The sequence below is a fragment of the Suncus etruscus genome, chromosome 6, assembly GCF_024139225.1.
Source record: "Suncus etruscus isolate mSunEtr1 chromosome 6, mSunEtr1.pri.cur, whole genome shotgun sequence".
NCBI classification, from domain to species: domain Eukaryota; kingdom Metazoa; phylum Chordata; class Mammalia; order Eulipotyphla; family Soricidae; genus Suncus; species Suncus etruscus.
The window spans coordinates 66,235,549-66,259,501 of NC_064853.1; the positions used below are offsets into that span (position 1 = coordinate 66,235,549).

General features: G+C 47.0%; 1 protein-coding gene and 2 non-coding genes across 4 annotated transcripts in view; 2 read left to right on the top strand and 1 right to left on the bottom strand.

Annotated features, from left to right (window-relative positions):
- Positions 1–23,953, top strand: part of VEPH1 (ventricular zone expressed PH domain containing 1) — a 134,444-nt gene that overhangs the window by 43,373 nt on the left and 67,118 nt on the right. For both annotated transcript variants that reach the window (XM_049774445.1, XM_049774446.1), the window contains exons 4-6: positions 2,647–2,813; positions 7,906–8,115; positions 16,240–16,460. In XM_049774445.1, the coding sequence (XP_049630402.1) occupies positions 2,647–2,813; positions 7,906–8,115; positions 16,240–16,460 (598 nt within the window). The remainder of the gene's footprint in view (positions 1–2,646; positions 2,814–7,905; positions 8,116–16,239; positions 16,461–23,953) is intronic.
- LOC126012547 (small nucleolar RNA SNORA51) lies at positions 4,777–4,909 on the bottom strand. The gene has a single exon (XR_007497003.1). It is a non-coding gene; the product is annotated as a small nucleolar RNA SNORA51 (small nucleolar RNA).
- Positions 6,082–6,188, top strand: LOC126012921 (U6 spliceosomal RNA). The gene has a single exon (XR_007497264.1). It is a non-coding gene; the product is annotated as a U6 spliceosomal RNA (small nuclear RNA).

A 23,953-nucleotide genomic window follows, 5' to 3' on the forward strand; every position in this document is an offset into this window, starting at 1 on the left:
CTGGGTATGCCATTCACAGAAAAAGGAAAAACAAAACACAGTGAAATTGTACACAACTGTAAGATGGTGAGTCTGGGAGGTGAGACTTCAGCCTAAGGGGAGCATGTCCAATAGGTAGGTCCAGTATAATTTTATTACATTCCCATGCATGTGAAAGTAAAGTACAAGAATGTTCATAAAGATGGTAAATACCAGCTTGTCAATGTGGCTTTCTCTGGGGAGAAACAAGAATGTTGAAGAAGAATTTTGTTAACACAAAACTAGACATGACAAAGCTGACAAATCTGGCTCCTGGGCACTATGGACTGGTTCTTGGGCATGTTGGCTCCTTAGTTTGTTGCTTCTCCTTTTCTAATGGATTGAATAATTGTGTAAATCAAAAGAACCTATTAGCTCATCACTGAAATTTACAGGATTGCTACACCAATGTGCCTTCACTACTTTCTAACTCCATCAAAGTTCTCATCTTTTTTTTTCTTAATCATTTGATCAGAATCTGTATCAACTTGTAATGATTCATCGAGAGTTTTTCACTGCAGGGACCCTTTGAGATGTTCTCAAAGTCCAGGCCCAGCAGCAGCCCCTTGGTTAATGCTTCCCAGAAGCTGATCTGTCTGTCGTTCTTCTTTTCCCCCACCCCAACCCCCTGTCTGTCCTTCTGTCAGCAGGACTGAGCTATATGAATGTGCTCTGGATGGATGCCCATCACATTTAAGACTCCCATTCCTTAAAGGAAATAACGCATAAAAAAAAAAAGAAAGAAAGAAAGAAAGAAAAAAGAAACAACAGGCAAGTAGAATAAAAACCACATTTCTCAACTTTTTCTAAAAGAAAACCGAAAGATTTCCAGTGCCTAGTACTCCTTGGATGTAGGATTCAAGTCTGTCTGGGCTCTGAATGGTGGCATATGGGAGAGGTCAATAATCCCCCATAGTCTCCTCAACCAGCTTGTAATCAAAATCCAGCTTGTAGCTCCCAAAAGCTATCACCTGTCTTCCCTCTGGTCACCTAGCTGTCCTCGAGCTGGAGTATTTGGCCTCGATTTAATAAAGAGGGATAGATGTGGTGTTGCTTTACCTACTAGTTACAAGACCAGAATTAAAGTAAGTAGAGGCCAGGAAGTTTTTGTTCAAGAAATTCCTAAAACCCGGTGCCCTGGAGTCCTTTAAGTCCCCAGGAGAATTTTGAGGAAAGAATTTACAAATACCTTAAAATGATGAGCAGATGGTTTCCATCTGTCTGCATGCCAGACCCCGCCACATGTAGAAAATATTTGCTCCTGAGGTTTGGCCATTCTAAATGCAGTTGACCCTTCCTGTCATACAGGCAATTGCATGGGTCAGTGCAAGAAACCTGCAGTCTCCTTGAAATGAGGCAGAAATCAGGCAATGAAGTGACATTGCTGCCTTTTCATCCTGCCCTGAGGATGAGGCACATTTCCAGATGTGGGTCATCTAAGTCAAGCCTCATCTCTCAGGAGCAGGGTGCATTCCTCTGCTCTGTGGGGGAAGGGATTCAATTTCCTCAAAGGTCATGCTCCTGCCCCTGCTTGGTTTCTCAAAGCAGCCTGCAATCGGGGTTTCTGCTCAGGAACTTCTAAGTGGATGTGTCTCCGTGTGGAGGGTTGTTGTGTATGTAAATATTTTAGGGGATTACTATGTTACTCACCCTAACCTGATTGGTGATTGTGCCCTACACTAGGGTGTGACCTGGCATTCTGCCCCCACCCTAGGGTAGTACCTGATTCTGCTTCCACCATTGGTTGGTATCTGATCCCACCATTGGGTGATACCTGATTCTGGGGGATAAAAACAAGGGTCTGTGGAAGGCCGGGGCTTTGTTGCTGGAACTGAGGCTGAGTCTTGGGACTTCAGTCTGGTCCACCGAATAAAGCGAATATTTCCACGAGCCTGACTGTCTGTGAGCTGTTTACCCGCCGGTTCACCTCAGAACCATCGGCTAGACAGGGTGGCAGAAGCGTGCTCCGAGCTGGAAGAGAAAGGCCTCATCCTCCATCCCTCCATCAGTCAACCTCTTCAGGGGCTGACTTGCAACAGAGGGTGTGGTCTGGTTACTGGCAAATTCCCTTTTGCCCCAGAGTACATTCATTACTCCGAAAAAAGTCTCCCTAGCAAGTAATACTCAGCACATGGTAAACTCTCCTCTTGCATGGAATCACTGTCATTAGGCTCATTGATGATGAGCCTGATGATGCTCAAAAGCCTGTCCCAGCAGGCATTGCTCAACTGAGTGTCATTTGAGGGGCAGGAGAATGTCCCCCACAAATGGAGGATCATGTGAGGCCAGGATCAAACCAAGTGAGTTAGCTGCATTCAAGGCAAATGCCTTAGCCCTGTAACTCTATCAGAGGCCCTGATCAATCACTTCTTGATAAAATCAAATCTTACGAGGTAAGTCTTTGTGAATGATATTTAAGGGACATAGAGTGCCAAGGATGGACCCAAGGACGGCTATGTGCAAAACAAGTGTCTTCATTGTTGTACTTGCTCCATCCCCCAGGTCTGCTTATTTGGGGCAATCTCTCTCCTAGGTGCTGTCCTGCTCCCTTACCTGTGTGCGCAGAGGAGAGTGTGGTGGTGCCTGGGCTCCTCTGCTCATCCTCCTGTGTCCTTCCTGTGCCTGCAGGGAACACAGTGCTGCTAAGGGTGCTTCCCGCTGTGTACGACATGCAGCCTCAGCCCATCAACAATCACCTGTCAGAACTCCTGGCACTGCTGGCACAGCTGGAGCAGTCAGAGCAGTACCACCTTCTTCGGCTGCTGCCCCAGGCCGCTAAGAAGAAGCAAGTAGAGGTGAGCTACATGCACTGGCAGAGGCCTAGCCAGAGGCGAGGCATGGCATCCGCCTCACACAAACCCAGCTGGGCCCTTTTGGTTTGTCTCAGTGGCATTTCACTGTTATTGGCCCAACCCCCTCCCAGCTTCACTACCTCCATCATCCCTGTTCTGTGGCCAGTTCTGTGGCCAGAGTTCTGTGGCCAGTGTTTTCATCTACCATTCCTTGCTCCCTCTTTTGTTTCTTGACATTCCATGGGAGGGAAGCTGCCTGGCATCTCCCTTCTCCCTCAAATTTAACTTGGCCTCCTCCAGTTCCACAATATAACAAAAAGCAAGATTTTACCTTTTCTTTTTAGTTTTTGTTCTGTTTTGTTTCGTTTTGTTTTGGGGTCACACCCAATCCATGATGCTCAGAGGTTATTCCTAGCTCTACACTCAGGAATTACTCCTGACCATGTTCACCTTTGGGTGCTGGGGATCAAATCCAGATCATCCACATCAAGATAAGTGCCTCACCCTGTACTACTTTTCGACCCATCTCCTTTTTTTATAATAGAGTAGATTTCCACTGGGTATTTCTCCTCCTTTTCTTCCTCTTCTTCCTCCTCCTTCTTCCAGCCTTCTTCCTTTCCCCGCTCCTTCCCAGGCTCAGGGCTTACTCCTGACTATGCACTCGGGGATCTAACCTGGCTATGCACTCAGGGATCACTCCTGGCAAGGCTTGGACAACAATATGGGGTGCTGGGAATCTAACCCCAGCTCAGGTGTTATCCCCACAACTTCTTTATCTGCTCATCTTTCACTGGACATTTGAGGTATTTCCAGATGCACTATAATGCACATAGGTGTTATTATATGTTTTCTAGCTAGTGAAAAAGACTGAAATTGCTGGGTCCATGCAGGTCTATTTTGAAGTTTTAGAGAGGTCTCTTTACTACTTTCTAAAGTGGCTAGGTTAAACAACATTCCCCTAGCAGTAGGTAAGAGTCCTATTTCCCCACATCCAGGCCAACACTAGTTGTTTCTTATCTTTTTGATCTCACTGAGAAGAGGTGATATCTCATTGCTGTGTTGACTTACATTTTCTTGATAATAAGTGTTGATGAGTACTTTTTCATATTCCTATTGGTCATCTGTATGTCTACTTTGAGGAAGTATCTGTTCATCTCCTTTTTCCATTTTCTGATGGGGAAAAGAGATGAACAGACATTTTGTTGTTGAGATTTGTGAGTGTTCGATGTATCTTGGATGTTAGCCCTTTATCTGATGTATTGTGTGCAAATATTTTCTCCCATTCAGTAGGGTGTCTTTTGATTTATTTTAGTCTGAATTTCTTTCAGAGTGAAGAAACATTTTAGTTTGATGTAGTCCCATTTGTTTATTTTTGCTTTGGTTTCATTGCCAGTAGATTTGAATCATTGAAGATACCTCTTAGGTCAGCATCACAGAGAACTCTCTCCATATGTTTTCATCGATGTATTTGGTAGTTTAGATCCAGATATCAAGATCTTTAACAACTTTATGTATCTTTTACATGTATGTAAGATAAGAACCCATTTATTTCTATTTCTTTCCTCCTCTCTTTCTCTCTTCCTTTTTCTTTTTCTTGCTTTCTTTTTCCTTTGTTTTCTTTCTTCCTCTTTTTCTTTATTGCTCTTCCTTTCTTTTCTTTCCTTCTTTCTTTTACTTTCTTTCTCTTCTTTCTTTATAATTCTCTTCCTTTCTTTTTCTTTCTCTTTCTTTCCTTTTTTCTCTTCTTCTTCCTTTCTTCTTTCTTTCACTCTTTCTTACTGAAAAGTTTTCCCAGCAACATTTGTTAAATAGACTTTCCTTACTCCACATTATACTCTTGGCTCCTTTGTTGTAAATGTACATAGTTCCACCTGTTGTATAGCATATGTATACATATACATATGTCTATGGGTTTATAACTGGGCTCTTGATTCTGTTGCATTTGTCTGAGAGTCTATTTTTTTTCTAACCCCCCCCCATTCACAATACAAACCAGGCGAAGGGCCTGGGTTGAGGTGTATATGGGGTGCATTTACTGTACCTCCTCTTTCTATAAAGTCAGTGTAAAGAACACAGTCTGTGGTAAGCATTATGAGGCCTGAGAGTCTATTTTTAATTCCAAAAGTCACAATGTTCTGATTATTAGTTTTATATTATAGTTTAAGATCAGTAAGTTTTATGTTTTCAATCTTTATTTTCAGAATTCCTGTTTATTAGGGAAGTTTTTTGGCTTGATACAGATTTTAGTAGTATTTGTTCTATGACCTTGAAGAATATATATTTATATAAGAATATATATTGACATATATACATATACATTGAATCTGTGTAATGCTTTGAGCTAGTCATTTTATCAGCATTAATTCTTCCAAGTCATGAACATGGAGCATTTTTTCCCTTCACATACCCATCACTAAGTGAAAACATGAAAACCGCATTTTCTAGGATCAGACATGGTTTTAGGGTTTTACAGAGAGAGGACTGTTAGGGTGTGCTTGTGTGGATGCAGTAATGTTTATTTTATCCAGATAGAGATAACATATGGTCGTGGCTGGGTCTCAGACCTTGTGTTCTGGAGGCACCAAGTTTTATCCCTGGCATTGCAGAACCCTTAGCCCCCTGAGTGTGACCCTGAAACACCCCAGTCCTCCTGACTGTGACCCTGAGACTCCAGCCTCCTGACTGTGACCTCAAGGTGCCCCAGCCCTTCTGGCCTGAGCAGCGCTGCTTCTCCAGACCCAAGCATTGAACTGTGTTCTCAGGTCGGTCATGGGACAGTTGAATGAGGTCTCAGGTGGGGCGGCCCAATATATGTATATGTGTGTGAGAGTGATTATGTGTGTATGCCGGTGTGTGCAAATGTGTGCCTCTCCATCTGTGTGTCTATGTGTGTACCTGTTTGTGTATATGTGATTGTGTGTATGCATGTGCCTGCCTGTGTATAGTGTGCTTGTGTGTATCTGTGTGTGCCTATACATGTGTGCATGTGTGCCTGTGTGTGAGTGCTATGGATGAGGATCTGGGGACACACCAGCTGCCCCCAGGTGCTCAGTTTGTGATAGGCACCCTGAGATGATGAGGCTCCTGCACCTACACAGGGGACACCAGGAAAGTTCTCTTAGGGTGTTGCCCTTCTGCTATGCTTCACCCTGTGTCCCCAAGTGTTCCTGAGACAAACCCCATGATAGGAGCTGCTGGTCCATTGGGAAGACAGGACTCAAGTACCATGATGGAGGGCACTTTCTGTTATGGGTTAAAGAAGGCAGATTTCGTGCTCGCTTCGGCAGCACATATACTAAAATTGGAACGATACAGAGAAGATTAGCATGGCCCCTGTGCAAGGATGACACGCAAATTTGTGAAGCATTCCATATTTAAAAAAAAAAAAAAGAAGGCAGATTTCTGGAGTCACTTTTTCAGGCCAGAGAGTGGCCTGCATAGTTCAGCACCATGGTGGGCTGTGCTCTCAGCTCCTTGACCCCCAGAACTCTCTGCACTCCCATTCCTGCATAGACCTGGCCTGGGCCATCTCTTCCCCTCACTGGTCAGCTCCACTGGGGCCCCATCCAAGGAGACCTCGATCATGGCATCACATACACATCCTCAAACCTTACAACCCCACTGGGGACACAGATCCACAAGAATGTGGTGCTGGCCACTGGAGAGGACTGAGCCAGTCAGCAGTGTCTGCTTGTACCCTTATGGCCATGAGAAGGGAGGGTTTAGGGAGGGGGCCAATAGGACAGGGACTGCTGAAAAGGGAAAGCTCTCATAAAAATATATAAATCATGAAAGCAAAACATCAATAAGAACAGAAATATGCACAGTATCAGGAGGGGGCCCACCTGATTCTTTATAGCAGACAAGACAATCCATGACTTGTCATGAGCAACCGTTATCTTGGCATTGACCATCTCAATGGTAACCAAGATATTATTTCATAAGAAAGTCAGGTTCGGTGCCCGGAGAGATAGCACAGTGGCGTTTGCCTTGCAAGCAGCCGATCCAGGACCAAAGGTGGTTGGTTCGAATCCCGGTATCCCATATGGTCCCCTGTGCCTGCCAGGAGCTATTTCTGAGCAGACAGCCAGGAGTCACCCCTGAGCACCGACGGGTGTGGCCCAAAAACCAAAAAAAAAAAAAAAAAGAAAGTCAGGTTCGACTCAGTGTGCATCATCACACCTTTTTTCTCATGAAAGTAGAAAAATCAGGAAGTTGTGCGGTATAGAATTAAATCCTCGGGTTCTAAAACCAAAATACTGGAGAGACGAGGGTCTGGAAGCAAATGTTGGTCCGGAGAATAATTCACATGCACACGCATGGAGGGAAAAATGAATTTTCAGGAGTTCCCACATGTTTGCCCTTTGCTCCCAAAAAGCAGCAAACTCCAAGGAGGTCCAGAAATGCAAGAGAACATTTTCCTCAAAAGCTGAGTATTTAATCTAAGGGAAACAATCACACCAGAAGGTGGAATTAGGTAGTCTAAATACCAATCCAAGGAGCTACATTCAAAGATGTTTTCAACCAATGAGTAACAAGGAATACACTGAGTGGGGTGAGATCAGATCAATCCCACAATTCTATTAATCCTACATCATGGTATTGGCAACATGGTAGAGGTAGTTTTACTTTGCTTGTGTGATTAAACCAGGAGACTGGGAGACTAATCCCAAATCTTATTAACATCATTAAGTATTTCCTAGCTCTATTTCTCTTACTCAAAGGCTCTGAGCTCAGTCAGGAGCAGTTCTGAGCAGTAGTTGGCTAAGGACCTGGCAAGATGTGTCCAGTATGCAAAATTCGATGGCCGACTTTGGTGGTTTTGTAAAGGTGCTTCTTCACTAGCAGTGCACAGGTTGGCAGAAAGAAGCCAGAGACTCTGAAATTTTATTCTAAATTTTAAGTCCAAGGAGAAATATTATAGTAGGTAGTAAAGTGGGGAAAGATGCTTGTCTTGAGGCAGCTGACCTACCTTCCATCCCTGGTACCACATAGGGCATCAGGAGTGACTCCTGAGTACAGCTGGGTGTGGCCAAAAGAAAGCCAACAAAAATGACCACATGGATGCTACATCTGTTCCTGTCCACTCATGCAGGCAGTTGAGACATGTGTCCCTCTGCTCGTGGGGCACCTGCTGGATTCACCGCACCCTGAGGTCATTTTGAACACACTTCTGGAGATCGCAGGCCACACCCCGGCAGCCCTGAGGAGCTCCCTTCCTGCACTGGCTCAGGCAGCAGAGAGGTGCCCTAGCCTCCTGGGGCAAATGGCAAGAATCTACAGTGCAGTGGGGCATCTGAACGAGGTAAGTTTGCCAGAATTTTCCTTCTCAATTTCCTCAAGTTCCACTGACCTGGGACTAAGCTCAGCTCTGTGATCTAAACATTGGTTCTTGGACTTGAAAAACTTCCCATTTCTTTAAAGCCCTCAGAGCAGAAAGTGGAGCAGAAAGACATAGGCATGTTGTAGCAGGGCTCTATGGAAGGTTCTGGAATTTATATATCAAGGACACATTGTAGAGGAGCTCCATAAAGGGATCTACAAGTTTCATGATACAGACACGTTGCAATGGGACTCTATGGAAGGTTCTAGAAATTTTATGGCAGGAGTATCACCTGAAGAAGGAAGGAGTTGAAATGGAAAGAGCACTCTGACAGGTTCAAGGACTATGTAATGACAGCGAAAAGCCATGGTTCTACTTAAGCCCAGAGACCACTAGGAAGCTCCTGCCTGGTCTCAACCAAGCTGACCTGTCTTGGGCACCCACCCAACTTGCTGTGCTTTTGACTCCTTACACAATGAATGATTTGGGAAAGCCAAATGAATGTGGTGGGAATTTGCAAGTTCCAAGCTAGATGGAATCTTCCAGCAGGCAGGGCCAAGTTTTTGTAGGGATTGGTTATAGGCTGGACAATAGGACATTCTGACAGAGAATTGGATTGGCTTTGAGATAGGCCTGGACTCCTCTCAGAAGAGGGTTTGGGTGCAGGTATATCTTGAGGCTGGAACCCACCTAGGCTACATGGTCTCCCAGGCATGGCCATAGACATGAATCCTCTCAGTCAGGTTCTGATCTTCAGTGTGCCCAGCATTCACTTCTAAAATATGATGTCAGACTGTTTTACCTCATTTCTGCTGAGAGTTAGGATGAGCTCAGTTCTCTGAGCTCCTAGTGGGGATGAGATGATTCCTCCCTCACTCTCCTCAGGAGGAACTGAAGTTCTCACAGCCTGCTTTCCACCTGATAAACTGCTACCTGGACAGGCCCACTTTGGTCTTTGCTGCTGGATGAGTGCCTGCACTCAGGATCACTTTCCAGAGCCTGCCAGTTTCAGAGCCTTGTTGTACTCAGGGGATGTTGTAGGTCCTAGGGCAGTTGCCAACTGCATATGAATGTGCTGACCATGCAGAGCCAGCCTCAGGTTACACACTCAGAAACTTCCTGAACTCATGCACTGCCATAAGACAGTCTTGGAGGTCCCTTAGTGAGTGGTCAAGTGCAGTGAAGCACCAATACTGTGACCTGTCCACAGAATTGGTTAGTGTCAATAAGTACCATCAAATTCAAGTGCCAAGTCCCACCGTGCATGTTTGGGTGCTTCACCTGTGCCATGGGTCATCTACCCTGACTGTCCTTAGAGGGAGGACAGACTCTGAATATCTCTAAGTGCAGAGAGAAGTTCCCAAACACTCAGAGGTGTTTAGGGAAAAACACTTTCCCTGGTGTTTCTGCTTCACTGAATAGAGAACATTCCAGATGAGTACTTTGCAAACAGATATTAGATTGGGCATTTTCCATCTTCTGGCATCCATGGAGACCCACTAAATCCAGATCCTCCAGAAAAGGGGTCAGGAGCCTGGGTTTAGGGAACCTTTTACCTGTGGGGAGAATTGGGGGTCTGTTTTTGTGATCCCCAAAGCCCCCAACAGCCTATCCAAGTTGATCTCAGTAGGATTAAGGGTGGGCACCTCTTGCCTGACTTCTCAGTGTTCAGCATTGGGGTCTGTCCTAACTTCTGGGGGCTGGTATAGTGAGATCGAGGTATACTAGAAAGAACAAGGGGTTCAAGCAGAAATCTCTCAGTGTAATTCGCTGGCACCTGCAGAATCTAGGAGGTGTTCACCAGCCCCACACTGGTTCTCAGCCTCTCAAAGTTCATGGAAGTATGTGGATTGCACCTGCACTAGGGTGATGTGAGACAGGTACCTTTCACACATTCTGGAGGACTCTGCCCAACAATGCTGGGAGCCTGGGGCTGCTCTGTCTGAAGATGGGCACAGGAAACAGACTCTTCTGCTCCACTAGTTGCAGAGACATCCCACCCTGGGTCGCAGAGGCCAAGCATCCTAACTTCTGCACCCCAACAGCAAGGCCAGGACAGCTGGCCTTGAATCGGTTTCCCTGTGTGGCTGTATGATGGCACTAGGCCCAACTCTCCAGTGTGACCCTAAACTGCCTCACCTCCCTCCATGCTTACTTCTGTGCAGATTCAGGAGCAGACCAAGAGGCTGGGCCCTGGGCTGCATTTGAATAGACAGGAGAGTGGCAGTGAAGTAAGATGTCACTGGCTAGAGGCTTTTGAAAACAGCCCCAAGTAGAGATTGGGTTCTTTGTGTGGGGCCTTCATCCTAAAACAGGGGAATAAGGGAGAAGAAGGACAGGGTAACAACATACCCTATGGACAGGCTATCACAGGTCCTTCTTTATTGGGGACACTAGACCTGCACTATTTTCCTCAAAGGAGGGGAAGCCTGCTGGCTCCCCAGTTCTCATGAGGAGACTCCAGAACTGGGCCAGCCCAACTATCCTTGTTTATGCCTGTGAGATAGACATGACAGGATTGCCAATCTGGTTTTTCTGTGCTTTTCATTGCTCAGGCACTTGGGCACCTAGTGGAGGCCACTTCCATGGGGTTTGGGGCGGAGGGGGGGCAGTGGTGCACCCACAGCCTGTCCAGGTGGCTGTGTTTATTTCCTCTCACACTCTGTCCAGCAGTAAACCCTCAAGGCAGGCAGTCCCAGGGCAGGCCTCATGCCTTCCTGCTACCGTCCTGGACGGAAGCAACATTGACCAGCTGGAGGCTGATCATATTCGTGGACCCTGCCAGCCAGGTCAGATTCTCCACCCTGGCCTGCTTCCTGCCCAGCAGTGAGCTGGCAAAGCCCCAAGTGCTGCTACAGCATCCGCTCTGGACCCTCTGTCAGGAACCATGGGCCTGCATCTGGCCTGGGTGGCGTTTCTGGGGCACCCAACAGCTGTGCATGATAACACCATTAAAGGGAGAATGAGAAAGAGAAAGGCAATGGGAGCCCATGACCCCGCAGAGTGTTTTGGGACCTCTATAAGAACAGAAGAGCCAGATCCCCCAAGATTGTAGGTGTCCCTAAAACAAGGCATTCACAGGATTCTGTTTCCTCAGTGTATGCCCAGCAGCCAGACCATCTCAGTAACCCCAGTGGGTATGGGTAAGAAGAAAACTCCCATGAAATGTTCCATGCTGCATGGGAATAGCACGAATTAGGCTTGTGCCTGGGGAAACTTGGTTTCCAGTCCTCAGTTCCACCTGCCCTTGCTTCCCTTCCCCAGAGGGTCTTGCAGGGTAAAACCTGAATCAGTAGGGACCCAGGGGGAAGGTGTGGTCCTGCCCTAAGGGGCTTCCCATGAAGTGGGAGACATCCATGTGCAGACTGAGGATCTGCCTGTGATTTGGTGTCTACTGTGCCTGGCTTCTGAACTGGTTTGCACTGGTTCTGATCCCCAAGGATGCAGTAACCTGTCTGAGGGGGGTTTGGATCAAATTTGGAGGTGATGAAGGTGATGAAGATGACAGAGGAGGAGGTGGAGAGGTAGAAGGAGGAGAGGAAGGAGGAGGAGGAGGAGGAGAAGGAGGAAGCAAATGACTGAAAGCAAAATCTAGGAACTGAAAAACAGGAGGAGCAGGTTGGTGTGCTGGGGCAACCATACCAGAAAACAAGTTTTTGATTCTCTTTTGTGAGGCCATCTCCAATCTCAGGCATGGTTTACACTTTTGCTGCTCCCCCATGCTCCCCTATAAGTAATGAAAGATATTTAGTTTAATTTGTATCTGGAGAGTTACTACGTCTCAGCTACTATTAAGTAAATAATCCTGGTTTGTTTTTTGTTTTATTGTTTTGTTTGGGGAGATTTGCTTTTCGTTTTGTTTAAGATTTGGGAGTACAAAAAGAAAAATCAGTATTTCATTATGGAATGAGTGAATTATGGAATGTAATGTCATATGTAGAATATAGAAATTTCAGTTGGAGACAGTGTATCCCTCAACTGAGTTCAACCTTACCGAATTTTGTTTTTTCTTTTGAGTACAAAGCCCTCTCCCTCCCTCCCTCTCCCTCCCTCCCTCCCCCTCCCTCTCTCCCTCCCTCACTCTCCCTTCCTCCTTCTCTCCCTCCCTCTCCCTCCCTCCCTCTCTCCCTCCCTCCCTCTCCCTCCCTCCCTCCCTCTCTCCCTCCCTCACTCTCCCTCTCTCACTCTCCCTCTCTCCCTCTCTCCCTCCCTCACTCTCCTTCCCTCACTCTCCCTCCCTCTCTTCCTCTCTTTCTCCCTCCCTTCCTTCCTCCCTCTCTCCATTTCTTCCTTCCTCCCTCCCTTCCTTCCTCCCTCTCTCCATTTCTTCCTTTTTTCTTCTCTCTTTACTGTCTTATTTCTTTGTGGAGCCATAATGAACAACTGTGTTCAGAATGGTTTCCAGGACTAAGCCAGCTGTCGGTGGTTACTTGTTTCTGTCACTCTGTGATTAGACCATATTTGCTAAACAAATATGTAATTCAAGATGGACTTTCTCTTTGCAGTCTCCAGACATATTTCATGCTAAAGTCCCCAGTGGTCTCTCCAAGAGTTTGCTTAATTGAAGCAATAGAAATAGAGGAGCTTTGTTGGGGCTGATCACTGGGTGCCAATTTACATAAGGCAACTGAGGACAGAGTGGGGGCTAGGGAGGAAATTCTGACTCCGTATTATTTATTCTGGGTCCCTGGATCGTACACAAAAGATTTATCTTTAAGAAGCTAAGTTCCCAAGCCCCCAGTGTTTAAAGAATAAATGTGGAGCATAGACCCCGAACTCTTTCATCAGCCAATAAGTACCACGAAACTCAGGAGATGAACTTCCTCAAGTTTGAAGGTCTTTAAAGATTGGGGGGAGGGGCGGAGAGATGGCATGGAGGTAGAGTGTTTGCCTTGCATGCAGAAGGACGGTGGTTCGAATCTCAGCATCCCATATGGTCCCCTGAGCCTGCCAGGAGTGATTTCTGAGTGTAGAGCCAGGAGTAGCCTCTGAGCACTGCCAGGTGTGGCCCCTAAAAATCAAAACAAAACAAAAAATAAAGATTGAGGGGGTCTGGACCAGAGAGATAGTATGGAGGTAAGGGGTTTGCCTTGCATGCGGAAGACAGTGGTTCGAAACTCGGCATCCTATATGGTCCCCTGAGCCTGCCAGGAGTGATTTCTGAGTGTAGAGCCAGGAGTAACTCCTGAGTGCTGCCGGGTGTTACCCAAAAAACAAAAACAAAAAACAAAAACGAAAAAAAAAAAAAAAGAAGAAGAAGATTGAGGGAGTCAATGAGATGCTGTAACATAAGCCCTCAACCAAATAAAAAGAACCTTGAGTTTTCAAATATAAATGGGGTCACACCAAAGGCTGTCTTGAGAAAACATAATCTTGAATCGGAAACATTCATCTTTTTAGGTTTTGAAAACCCAAACCTAATTTAGTTGTGCCTTTTACTCAGATGCCATCTGATAAACATCAGTTACCTGTACATGCAACTATTGTAAATCCTAAAACAATAGCTGGCAACTCTCTCAGTAGTCTTTATTAGTAAGACCCAGTAACACTTAAACAAAAGCCATAATTGCTGATAACTTAAAAAATCCTATCTTTCCTTCACACCCATGTGCTTCATGCAGCTCTCCAGAGCCAGATCATAAATTGAGCCAAGTCTTCCATGTGACTAATTTTGAATTCATTCAAAATAAAGGATGCATCTGTCTTCTCTCTTTCTCTCCCTCTCTCTTACCCTCTCTTACCTTCTCCCTCTCTATTTCCCTCTCCCTCTCTCTTTACCTCTCTCCTCCCTTTCCCTCTCTCACTCTCTACCTCTATCGCCCTCTCCCTCTTTCCCTCTATCCCCCTCTCTCCCTTTCCCTTTCTCCCTTTTTCTCTCTCCCTTTCCCTCTACCTCTCTCTTCTCTCCCTTTTTCCTTCTGTCCCTTTCCCTCCCTCTCTCTCTCTCCCTTTCCCTCTATCTCCCTTTTCCCCTCTCTCTGTCTCTTCTCCTTTTTCTTTTTCTCTCTCTTTCTCTCCCTCTCTCTCTCAGTAGTTTTATTCTTTTTCACTTTTTTGACTAGGACTTATTTTGTACAATTGCTTTTCCCAGACAGTTCAGGCTTGCTAAGCATGTGAATCATTTCTGTCCTTTGTGCCCACAGAAAGTATTCCTGAATTCAGGGTTACTGAGTCGAAAATAATAAGACAAGGAAAAAAGAACTCACTTCATTAACATAGGATTGAGTGATGCAAATACGTTTAAATTCTAAAAGGATCTTTGTCTATCAAGGAGTAGGAAAGAAAAACACATCCAATCACCGAAATCGGAGAAACAGCAAAGTAGGGCATGACCAGAGGGTAGAGAAAGAATTGGGGGAGGGGGGAGCTTTTGGAATGTTACATTAAAGGATTAGTTCAGGAGCTGGGGGCAGTGGCTCAGTGGTAGAGCTCCTGCCTCCCACAATCCAGACCCTGGGTTGGATCCCCAGAATGGGGGGGTTAAAAATCATCTCAGCACTGGAGGTTTCTCTCTCAACTATAGGCACTGATGATGAAATTGCTTCTTTGTGCTCAACCTACTTCCCCAAACAAAAGACCACAGGCAGCCTTTTTTGTTTGTTTGTTTGTTTTGTTTTTGTTTTGTTTTGTTTTTGGGTCACATCTGGCAGCGCTCATGAGTTACTCCTGGCTCTATGCTCAGAGCCCCTGGCAGGCTCAGGGCACCTTATGGGACACCGGGTTCGAACCACCGTCCTTGTGCATGCAAGGCAAACGCCTTACCACTGTGTTATCTCTCCGGCCCAGCCTTTCTTAAGGAAATATGATGGATGGCAGGAGAGATAGTCAAGGCATAGTCAAAAGGTTTAGGAACTTGCCTTGTATGCACACACCTAACTCTAGTTCAATTCTTGGCAATACTTATACTCTCCCTGAAAACCACCAGGAGTGACACGAGCACAGAGTCAGGAGTAAGCTTTGAGCAATGGCAGGCACAACCAAATCCCATCAACCCAAGCTCCCCCCCTACACACACACACACACACACACACACACACACACACACACACACACACACACACACGGAATGAGGGTCCCTGAGCTTTTGCAAAGACTTGGCAGCATTTGATGTCTCCTTGATATGCAAATATGTCACAAATGTTTGACATAAACATTTTCTGGCTAAGAGGCACTTGGTACTTGGGTGGCACCTTCTTAAAAAATGAAGCAAATTCATTGTGCAGAGTCATTTGAGGAATTATAGATGCAGGACAGGTGGCCATGCTGGCCTTGCCAACTCAATGCCCAGCTAGTTGTTGACGGGTTAAGAATGGTGATACAGTGCTGGAGTGCTAGTACAGTAGGGAGAGTAATTTACCTTGCAAGCAGCTGACCTGAGTTCGATCCAGGTCCTTCATATGGTCTCACGAGCTGGCCAGGAGTAATCGTTGAGTGTAGAGCCAGGAGTGTGGCCCCAAAACAACCACCACTACCACTAAAAAAAAAAAAAATAGTGGAATGGAGGGGATGAAGCTAGTAGCAGAGCACTTGCCTTGCATATGAGGTCCTGGGTTCCATCCCTGACACATGTGGGAAGTGGCAAGGAGGAGTTATAGCAGCAGAATATTTTTACTTTGGGCATAGGAAGTATAGAAAGAGATGGACTATAGGGCTGGAGTGATAGCATAGTGGTGGGGTATTTGCCTTGCAAGCTGCCAACCCAGGACGAACTCCGGTTTGATCCCTGGCAACTCATATGGTCCCCTGAACCTGCCAGGAGCAATTTCTGAGTGCAGAGCCAGGAGAAACCCTTGAGCACTGCTGGGTGTGACCCAAAAACAGACAAACAGAAAATAGAAAACCATCAATAAAAAAAGACAGAGATGGGCTAGTGACTGCTCAGAGGTGTTGCTTGGGCTAAAACAAGCTCAGTGCTCAATGGAAACTGAAGCTATCCTGCATTTTTACTTAATTTGGGGGAGACATGTTCAGCGATGCTTGGGAGTCACACTGGGTTCAGTGCTTGGGGCCACAACTGATGAGGTCAGGATTCAAACCATCACTGGGACTGCCCTCGACTTTATATCTGCTCAGTGTCCCTGCACCCTCTTCTTCCTTGTCCATCAGGAGAGCGCCCGGAGCTGCCTGCCCTTCCTCGTAGCTCATCTGGCCAGCACAGGGCACTCGTGCCACCACGTTCTGCTGCTGGAGATCAAGCACCTGACAGATGCCTTTGCTGCCATCCTGGGACCACATGGCCAGAATATCTTCCGTCTAAGCAACAGTTTCATGGTCATGGCCAAGCTCCTTGCCCAACAGCTGAACACGAACAAGGTCCGAGGAGACAAGTGAGTGGGGTCCTGGGAGCAGGGATGCACTCAGAGTCTGTGGACAGCTGATCCCCTCACAGCAAGACCCAGCAGTGCACAGCTCTCTCCCCGCAGATCTGTGAGAAGGAGAATGTAGTAGCACATGTCTGCAAACTCATACAAGCTCAGAACAGCAGGAATGGGGTTAGGGGGTCAAGAGACAGCTCAGGAGTTCAGCTAATCGCACTGCACCCCAGAACAACATGGTCCACCCTGAGATCTCCAGGGCATAGGCCTGAGGCCCTGTCATCCTGGCCTGGAACCAACAGCATTAAATCCTTAGGCCTTACTTCCAGGCCCAGGAATCAGCAAGAGTGGCCTCAAGGCCTCCTGAGCCCTGTCTGGGAGAGCCCTGCCCCCAGAAGAGAAGAAACTGGCACAAATGATGGCATTTTACTAATATAAGTTTCCATTACTTTGAAGAATGTCTAGAGTAAGGTCCGTACTTCAGTGTAGTTCAGTGTAGTTTTAAGCTACATGAAGTTAACCCTGTAGTTAGTCAGCTACACCTCTTTTCTAGTCCAATTAGGCCCTTTGTGCCTTGAGAAAAGAAAATGCTACACTATTTCATCTGCTGGCTTTCTACCTGGGCTTGCCCTGGACCCTGAATGGGCCTGAAACTGGATACCCTCTGCTGGGACACAGAGAAGAGCAGAAAGGGGCTGCAAAGTACAAAGGGTTACTAAAGGGGAACCCTACCAGAGGGGCCTCTGCCTGGGGCAAAGAGGAGTGGCATGCAGAAATCAGGAAAGGCTCATGAAGAGGTGTTTGTGGTGCGTGCGTGTGTGTGTGTGTGTGTGTGTGTGTGTGTGTGTGTGTGAATGCATATGCACATGTGTGTATTTGTGTGTGCATGTCTCCCTTACACATCCCCACCTCTGTTTAATTGGAAGCCACATTCTGTTTCTGTAGCAATGGTGCAATTTTAAATTTATCCTTGAGCAGGCAGGAGGGAGTTTCGGGGTCAGAACCCCAGGCAGCGACAGCTGTGCTTGGGTTCTATGGTAGGCACATGGAAAAAAGGGGAGCCCAGGGGACATGCATGAGGCACTCCTGTCCACAGGAAAGACACTCAGTATTTCACATTACCCTGCCTGAGCAGCCCCTAGCACCCTGGCCTAGCTCTGCCTATTCATCTGTACACAGTGCTGGGCCAGCTTCTAGGGGGTTCAAGGAATCAGCACAGTCAGAAGTGAGGCCTGCAGAGCCCTTTTCCCCCAAGTCCTTCCACTTGGTTCCAGCCCAGCCCTTGTAGCTTTGGAGGAGCTGTGGAAGAAAGCAAGTGGCGCCCCATTTCCTATAAGATCTTACAGAGATTAATTTTGTTGTCCTTTCTCTCAAGAGGGCACCCCATCTCCTGCCAGGCCCCCCTTCATGCTGCAATTCCCAAATCCCTGGTTGGGACTACTCAGTTTGGTGGTTCCCTGCCCACCCAGCTTCAGCCACATCCCCAGCCTCCTGTCCACCCCCCCCCCTCAAAAATAACACGGATAGCATGAGGTGCTCCCTTCCCAGAAAGAGAATCCAGTCTTGGGGTGCAAACAGCCCCTTCTGAAGTGCCAACAGAGTCCCCTCCATTGCTAGCATCCGCCTCAGGGAATACCATGGCAGCTCTTCCCACTCCAAGTGTAGGACAGATAGAGGGGCAGATGGACAGAGAGGAGGACAGTGGGAGGAACGTACTGCAACACACCTAAGACCCCCAATTACCACCATCTGGTGCTCATTTTGGGCTTCCCTTAGTGCAGAGTTGGGAGAAGGAATTCCAGGAATGTGTTTATCAGCCAAGTTGTGGGGTGCTGTGAAGCCATGGGGAGGTCTTCAGAGAAGCCTTCCTGCAACAGCTTTCAAGGAGGAGACCCCCCCCCCCGAAATGCCCTGGCTTCTTGTTTCAGTCCCCCTAAATTTTAGCATTGTGGGACAAGAGGGTCCTGTGGGAAGGAGGGAAGGGCACGGCCCCCCAGTATGAAGTAACAAGACTGCCCTGCTCTGTCGGTGGTATGCCTGTGTGTCGGCAGCTTTGTTAAAGGGACTCGGGAATTCAGGTCCTGCCTCCTCATGACCTGCAGCCTGTTCCCACAAAAGTTTCCAGATGTCTCCACATGAGGGTGATGGCTGGTGATCACCAACTGTAACAATGTCACCTCTAACCCAGAGCTAACTCTGTGCCCCTGATTCATACAACCAGCCTGAGCCCCTCCTTACAAAAGGGAATGAGTGAGGGCCTCTCCTGCTGTCCAGATGCAGTTCCAGGTGTCATCCTGTGGCACTGACACTTCTTGGTACGTTCTGTGGAGGCAATTGCCCTGACTGTTCTCATGTCAGGATCTGGATCGGAGCATCCAGGCCACCATCTGTGTGTCAGTGGCAAAAGCACAAGGGATCTCTCTGGGGAACTGATCAGAATCTCAAGGTAAGCTCTGCTTCCCTTGTAGCTGCCTCTCGCCCCCAACACGGAGTCAGCTGTTCAAGTGTTCCCCTGCAAAGTGAGAAGCAGGGAGCCAGGCTTGGTCAGGGAACATGCTTCTGCCTGCTGTGTTTTGTCTCTGCTACTGAATCAGGGGTGTGAGGCCTGGGTGTCTTGGACCTTAGACACCCATATAACCAAAGCCCAGCCATCTGCTTGGCAGCCTCAAGAAGAATCAGCCTCTCATCCCTGAGTACTCCAGGGCCTATGAATACCTAATGGGGCCCAGACAGCATTCTCTGAAAGCCTGCTGGTCAGAGGCAGAGATGAGAGTAGCCCCTCAGAAGCTACATAGGTGTCCACTACCCACCACTAGTGCTTTTGCCTGATGAGCCAGGGCAGGTGCTTCTAAGGGGAGCCCCATTCCTTTAGGTAGGAAGCCTCCTTAGGTGGAGGGGCCCCCGCAGAGACTTGTAAAACCTTGACTTTGACATGGAAACCAGAAACCTTCCATACTGGAAGTCTTCTGCTCTTTCGTCATGCCGCATGTTGAAAGCAAGCCAAGTTAATATTTCGGGGATTTTAGGACTCTGACATAGTTTCTATAAAGTCACCTCTGGGGCTCAGAGGGACAAAGGGAGGAAAAATAACCAGCTCTGCAGGCAGTCCCCCTCCCACAGCCCTGATTACATAATCCTGCCCCTTTCTGACCTAGTCCTGAGCAAGATTTTGTTGGGCCAAGGGTTTTCTTCTACCTTTTCATTCTGAAAATCCCAGAGAGTGTTTCTCCCAGCCCCACAGAGGTTGGAAAGTTTTCTCTGACCCTTCCTACAGCACTGGCTGCATATAGGCACTTTATCTCACCCCACCCAACCCCAACACAGAGCCCTAGGAACCTGGGTACTCCCCTAGGAAGTCCTGGTAGGAAGGGTCTGCTAAACCACAGCCTGGGGGCCCACGCCAAGGGCTCTGCTTCCAACCTTTCTAGCTTCTTTGCTTCTCTCTGAGCCTTTGCCAGTCTCACCTCATTGTCTCCTTCTGGCCTCACCCTCCCCACATGAAACCCTGACCAGGGGTGTTATATATGAAAGCATTTCCATAAGATCATTTTCTTACTGATCCTATTCTAATCAATTATTGTACCCCACCCTAGGGTGTGACCTGGTGATACTATATTGGATTATTCCTTACTTGGTATTCTGCCCCCAGCAGGGGACTCCTCCATCTTTAAAAATGGCTTCACGTGGCCCAAGGTTTTGGGCCCACTCCAGCTGAAAAGAGCCAAAATCAAACACAATAACAGGAACCTCACCATGATCGCTGTCCTCTTGGGTACAGGGTTCAAATCCACTTTCGGGCGCTAATATGTTGAACATCAGTCCTGGATGGGGTTGAATTGTGCTGAGATGGATGGAGGGGCCCTTCTCTGCCGGCCCAGGCCATGCATCTGCAACCCTCTCCAGCCGGCAGGTCTGAGGGTTCAGGGTAGCAGTGAGAAAATGCTCCACAGACAGGTTTCAGGAGACATCAGCTTTATTCAGTGGAAGAAGACTGAAGAATGAACCACTGCCTTCCTCAGACCCTGGCTTTTATTGGCAAGAATCAGGTACCACCCTATGGTGGGGGCAGGGCCCTTGTGAGCTTCAGGGTGACCAGGGTCAGGACAGTCTGCAAGCTATGAAGAAGGGGGTGCTCAGTTCAGCTTCAGATTCCATGGTGCTTTGGGCTCATTTATTCTCCAAAGTGTATAGGATGCAGGGGTGCTGAAAAGAGTAGAGTCACCACTGGGGTACACAGATAAGTGCAAGGTACTGAATGAAGTTTGAGTGAAGACTCTTCCTGAAACTGCAGTGTTATGATCACAAACTCAAGTCTGTTTCCTGCCCTATCCTCACAGAGGGGCACTCTCATACACTCGTCCTGCTTGTACCTCTAGTATTCTCATCTCAGAATCAGGGAATGACCATGAGTCACAGTTCCTCTCCCATCCAGAGTGCCCTGGAGAGTGGTCCTAGACATGGACTCCCCTTAGAAGCCAAGGACACATCCAGAGCCTCAGCTCACTTGGCCAGGAACTAACATCATGTGGGTGGAAGTCCGGTACTGTGCACTCCTGATGGCCAATACCAAGTGCCTGTCTCCAGAATATGTGCCGCTCATCCTGTATCCAGATCTCTGTTGTTTGCTGAGCACAGCAGATACAGATTCCAAAGGGGAAATGATGAAAACAGTAAATGACAGGGACAAAAGCTGAAGCCTGCACCTGGCTGGCACATGACAGATGAATTCATCCCCTTACCACTGCTTGTTTAGCTTTCCATTAACCCCATTATCACAGCTGGGGTTGCTGTTAAGAAGCACTCTGGAGACAAAGGAGGTCTCCTTTAGGAGGGAACTTCTGGTTCTCAATCAGAAGCCCAGCAATCATTTGAAATGTGAAGTTTTTTTGTTTGACTTATCTTTTGGGGGAAGGGAGTGCTATTATTCTAACTCATAAGCCAGGCTTTACAGCAAAAAATAAAATAAAATACTTTGTTCCCCTTAACAGCTCCTGCTTTGTAAAATCGCATGTCATACTTCATGAGTGATCTGGATATGAGGTTCTAATTGTGCTTACGAAGTTCTACCTTTACTTGTTTTTTTGCTAGGAGAGTAGGGGGTCTCATCAGAGTGTTTAGGGCAGGGTCCTAAAACCTTTTAAACAGGGGGCCAGTTTATTGACCTTTAGACCATTGGGGGGCCAGACTTTAGTTTAAAAAAAAAACAACTTAAACAATAGTGGACATGGGCTGTAGTTTGATCACCCCTGGCAGAGACTAAGAGGAAGAGAGAAGGAAGGGAGTTGGAGAGTGTGATGCACATCCCACAAATACACACTTTGAGTCAGGGGCGAGTCAGCTGGCAGTGTTGGCAAAAACACCCAGCAGGCCAGATAAATGTCCTTAGTGGACCACATGCTGCCCCTGGGCTGTAGTTTGTGGACCCCTGGTTTAGGGACTTTTACTAGTTCTGTGCTCAGGAATGACCCCTGGTGGTATCTGGGAGACTACGTGCTTTACCTGAAATTTGGTTTTGGTTTTATATGGGGGCTGGAAATAGGACCACATCTGGCTGTGCTTTAGACTTACCCCTGCCTCTATGCTCAGGGATCACTTCTGAGAGTGCCTCAGGGTCCATATGGGGTATTGAAAATCTAAAACAGGTCCCACATATGTAAGGTAAGTGCTTTATCCACTGTACGATTTCTCTGGTATTGAGGATTTGAACTGGGGTCAGCTACATGTAAGGTCAAGTGCTTAACTCCTGAATAGAAGTTTCTAAAATATGTTCCAAAATGAAAGTATTTTTCATGTTTGAAGGTGATTAGGTTCCAAGGAAGCAGAAGAATGCTTTCATTTGTGGTCATGTATAGGAAAATAAGAACCACACACACACACACTAAGTTTTTCATGTTGCATGGCTCAGTGAACATCCATCATCATGGTTCCTCCAGTACCCCAACCATGAACCTTCTGTGGCATCAGCAGTGGGAGTTGGCTTTTTGGATCTCCTGGCTGGAGATACTGATGGATCTGGATCAGATGGATCTGATCCAAATAGGAGTGCCTATCTGTCTGTGGTTGGAATTTCCTAAGAGAAACAAGTTCACTGACTCATCCCAGAAACCATTTATTGTATAGTTTTTCTTTCTTGTGGTATCAGGAAGAGAACCCAAGGCCTTACATAAGTGAGGTAAAACCAGTGATCTGTTTCTGTTCCACATGTTCTAGAGCAGGGGTCTCAAACTCGCGGCCCACGGGTTGTTTGCGGCCCTCCGTACAACATTTTGTGGCCCGAGGCCGGCCTTCAAATATCTCAGTATTCGCGATTATTCGCTTACTGAATAATCGCAATAAAAATCGCATTAGTAAGAAAAAAACCGAATTAAACATTCGCATACCCCGAGCAGTTCCGTTCGGGGTATGCAAATGTTTAATAAGATTTTTTGCGATTTTTTTCTTACTAATGAGATTTTTTATTGCAAATATTCGGTAAAAGAAATCCCTTATGCGGCCCTGCCTCACCCCAATTTTGCCTCCTGCAGCCCCCAGGTAAATTGAGTTTGAGACCCCTGTTCTAGAGAGTAAACAGACATCATCCAAACTCAGAAGTAACTCCTCCCCACTGTGATCTTCATCTGGTATCTGCTTGATAGACACCAGAAAGGATGGCCAGGTGGACAGTGAATAATTCTGAAATTGACCTGGGGCAAAACTGAGAAGCATGACTCTGAGAACCCTAACTCTTACTCCTTTCTCAGAGCCTGTAGAGCTGCTTTAGGCTCCTGTCTGCCTGTGATCAATCCTTGCTGTGCTTACAGTGGCAAGGAGGTTCCCAAAAGTGGTGCTATTAAGATAAAAATTAGGGCCCGGAGAGATAGCACAGCACCGTTTGCCTTGCAAGCAGCCGATCCAGGACCAAAGGTGGTTGGTTCGAATCCCAGTGTCCCACATGGTCCCCTGTGCCTGCCAGGAGCTATTTCTGAGCAGAAAGCCAGGAGTAACCCCTGAGCAACGCCGGGTGTGACCCAAAAACCAAAAAAAAAAAAAAAAAAAAAAAAAAGATAAAAATTAGGAGGGGCTTTAGAGATAGTACAGTGGGTAAGGCACTTGTCTTACAGGAAGCCAACCAAGAATCAATGTCACATAGCTTCTCTCGGCTCCATCAGAAGTGATCCCTGAATGCTGAGCCAGGAGCCAAAAGCAGTGCACGTGTGTCTCTGTACAGAACCAAATCAAACAAATCAGGTCACACCCTCGCCTGAGATCTCTGCAGGATGGTGGGGGGGAGATCTTATTTAGAGAGAAACTCACATTTGTATTTATGCATGAGGTTCCCAATATCTCTTAGATAAATTCCAACACTTACGAGGCCAAGTAAATTCAGAGTAACCAATAGGAGAGCAGCCAGATGTATGCTGGTCTCTAGGGAGTATAGATCCCTGTGCTTCCCAGGGAAAAAGTATGGGGTGATAATTAACAAGGGAATGGCTTGTTGTATTGAGGTGTACATCAGTGCCTTGCTG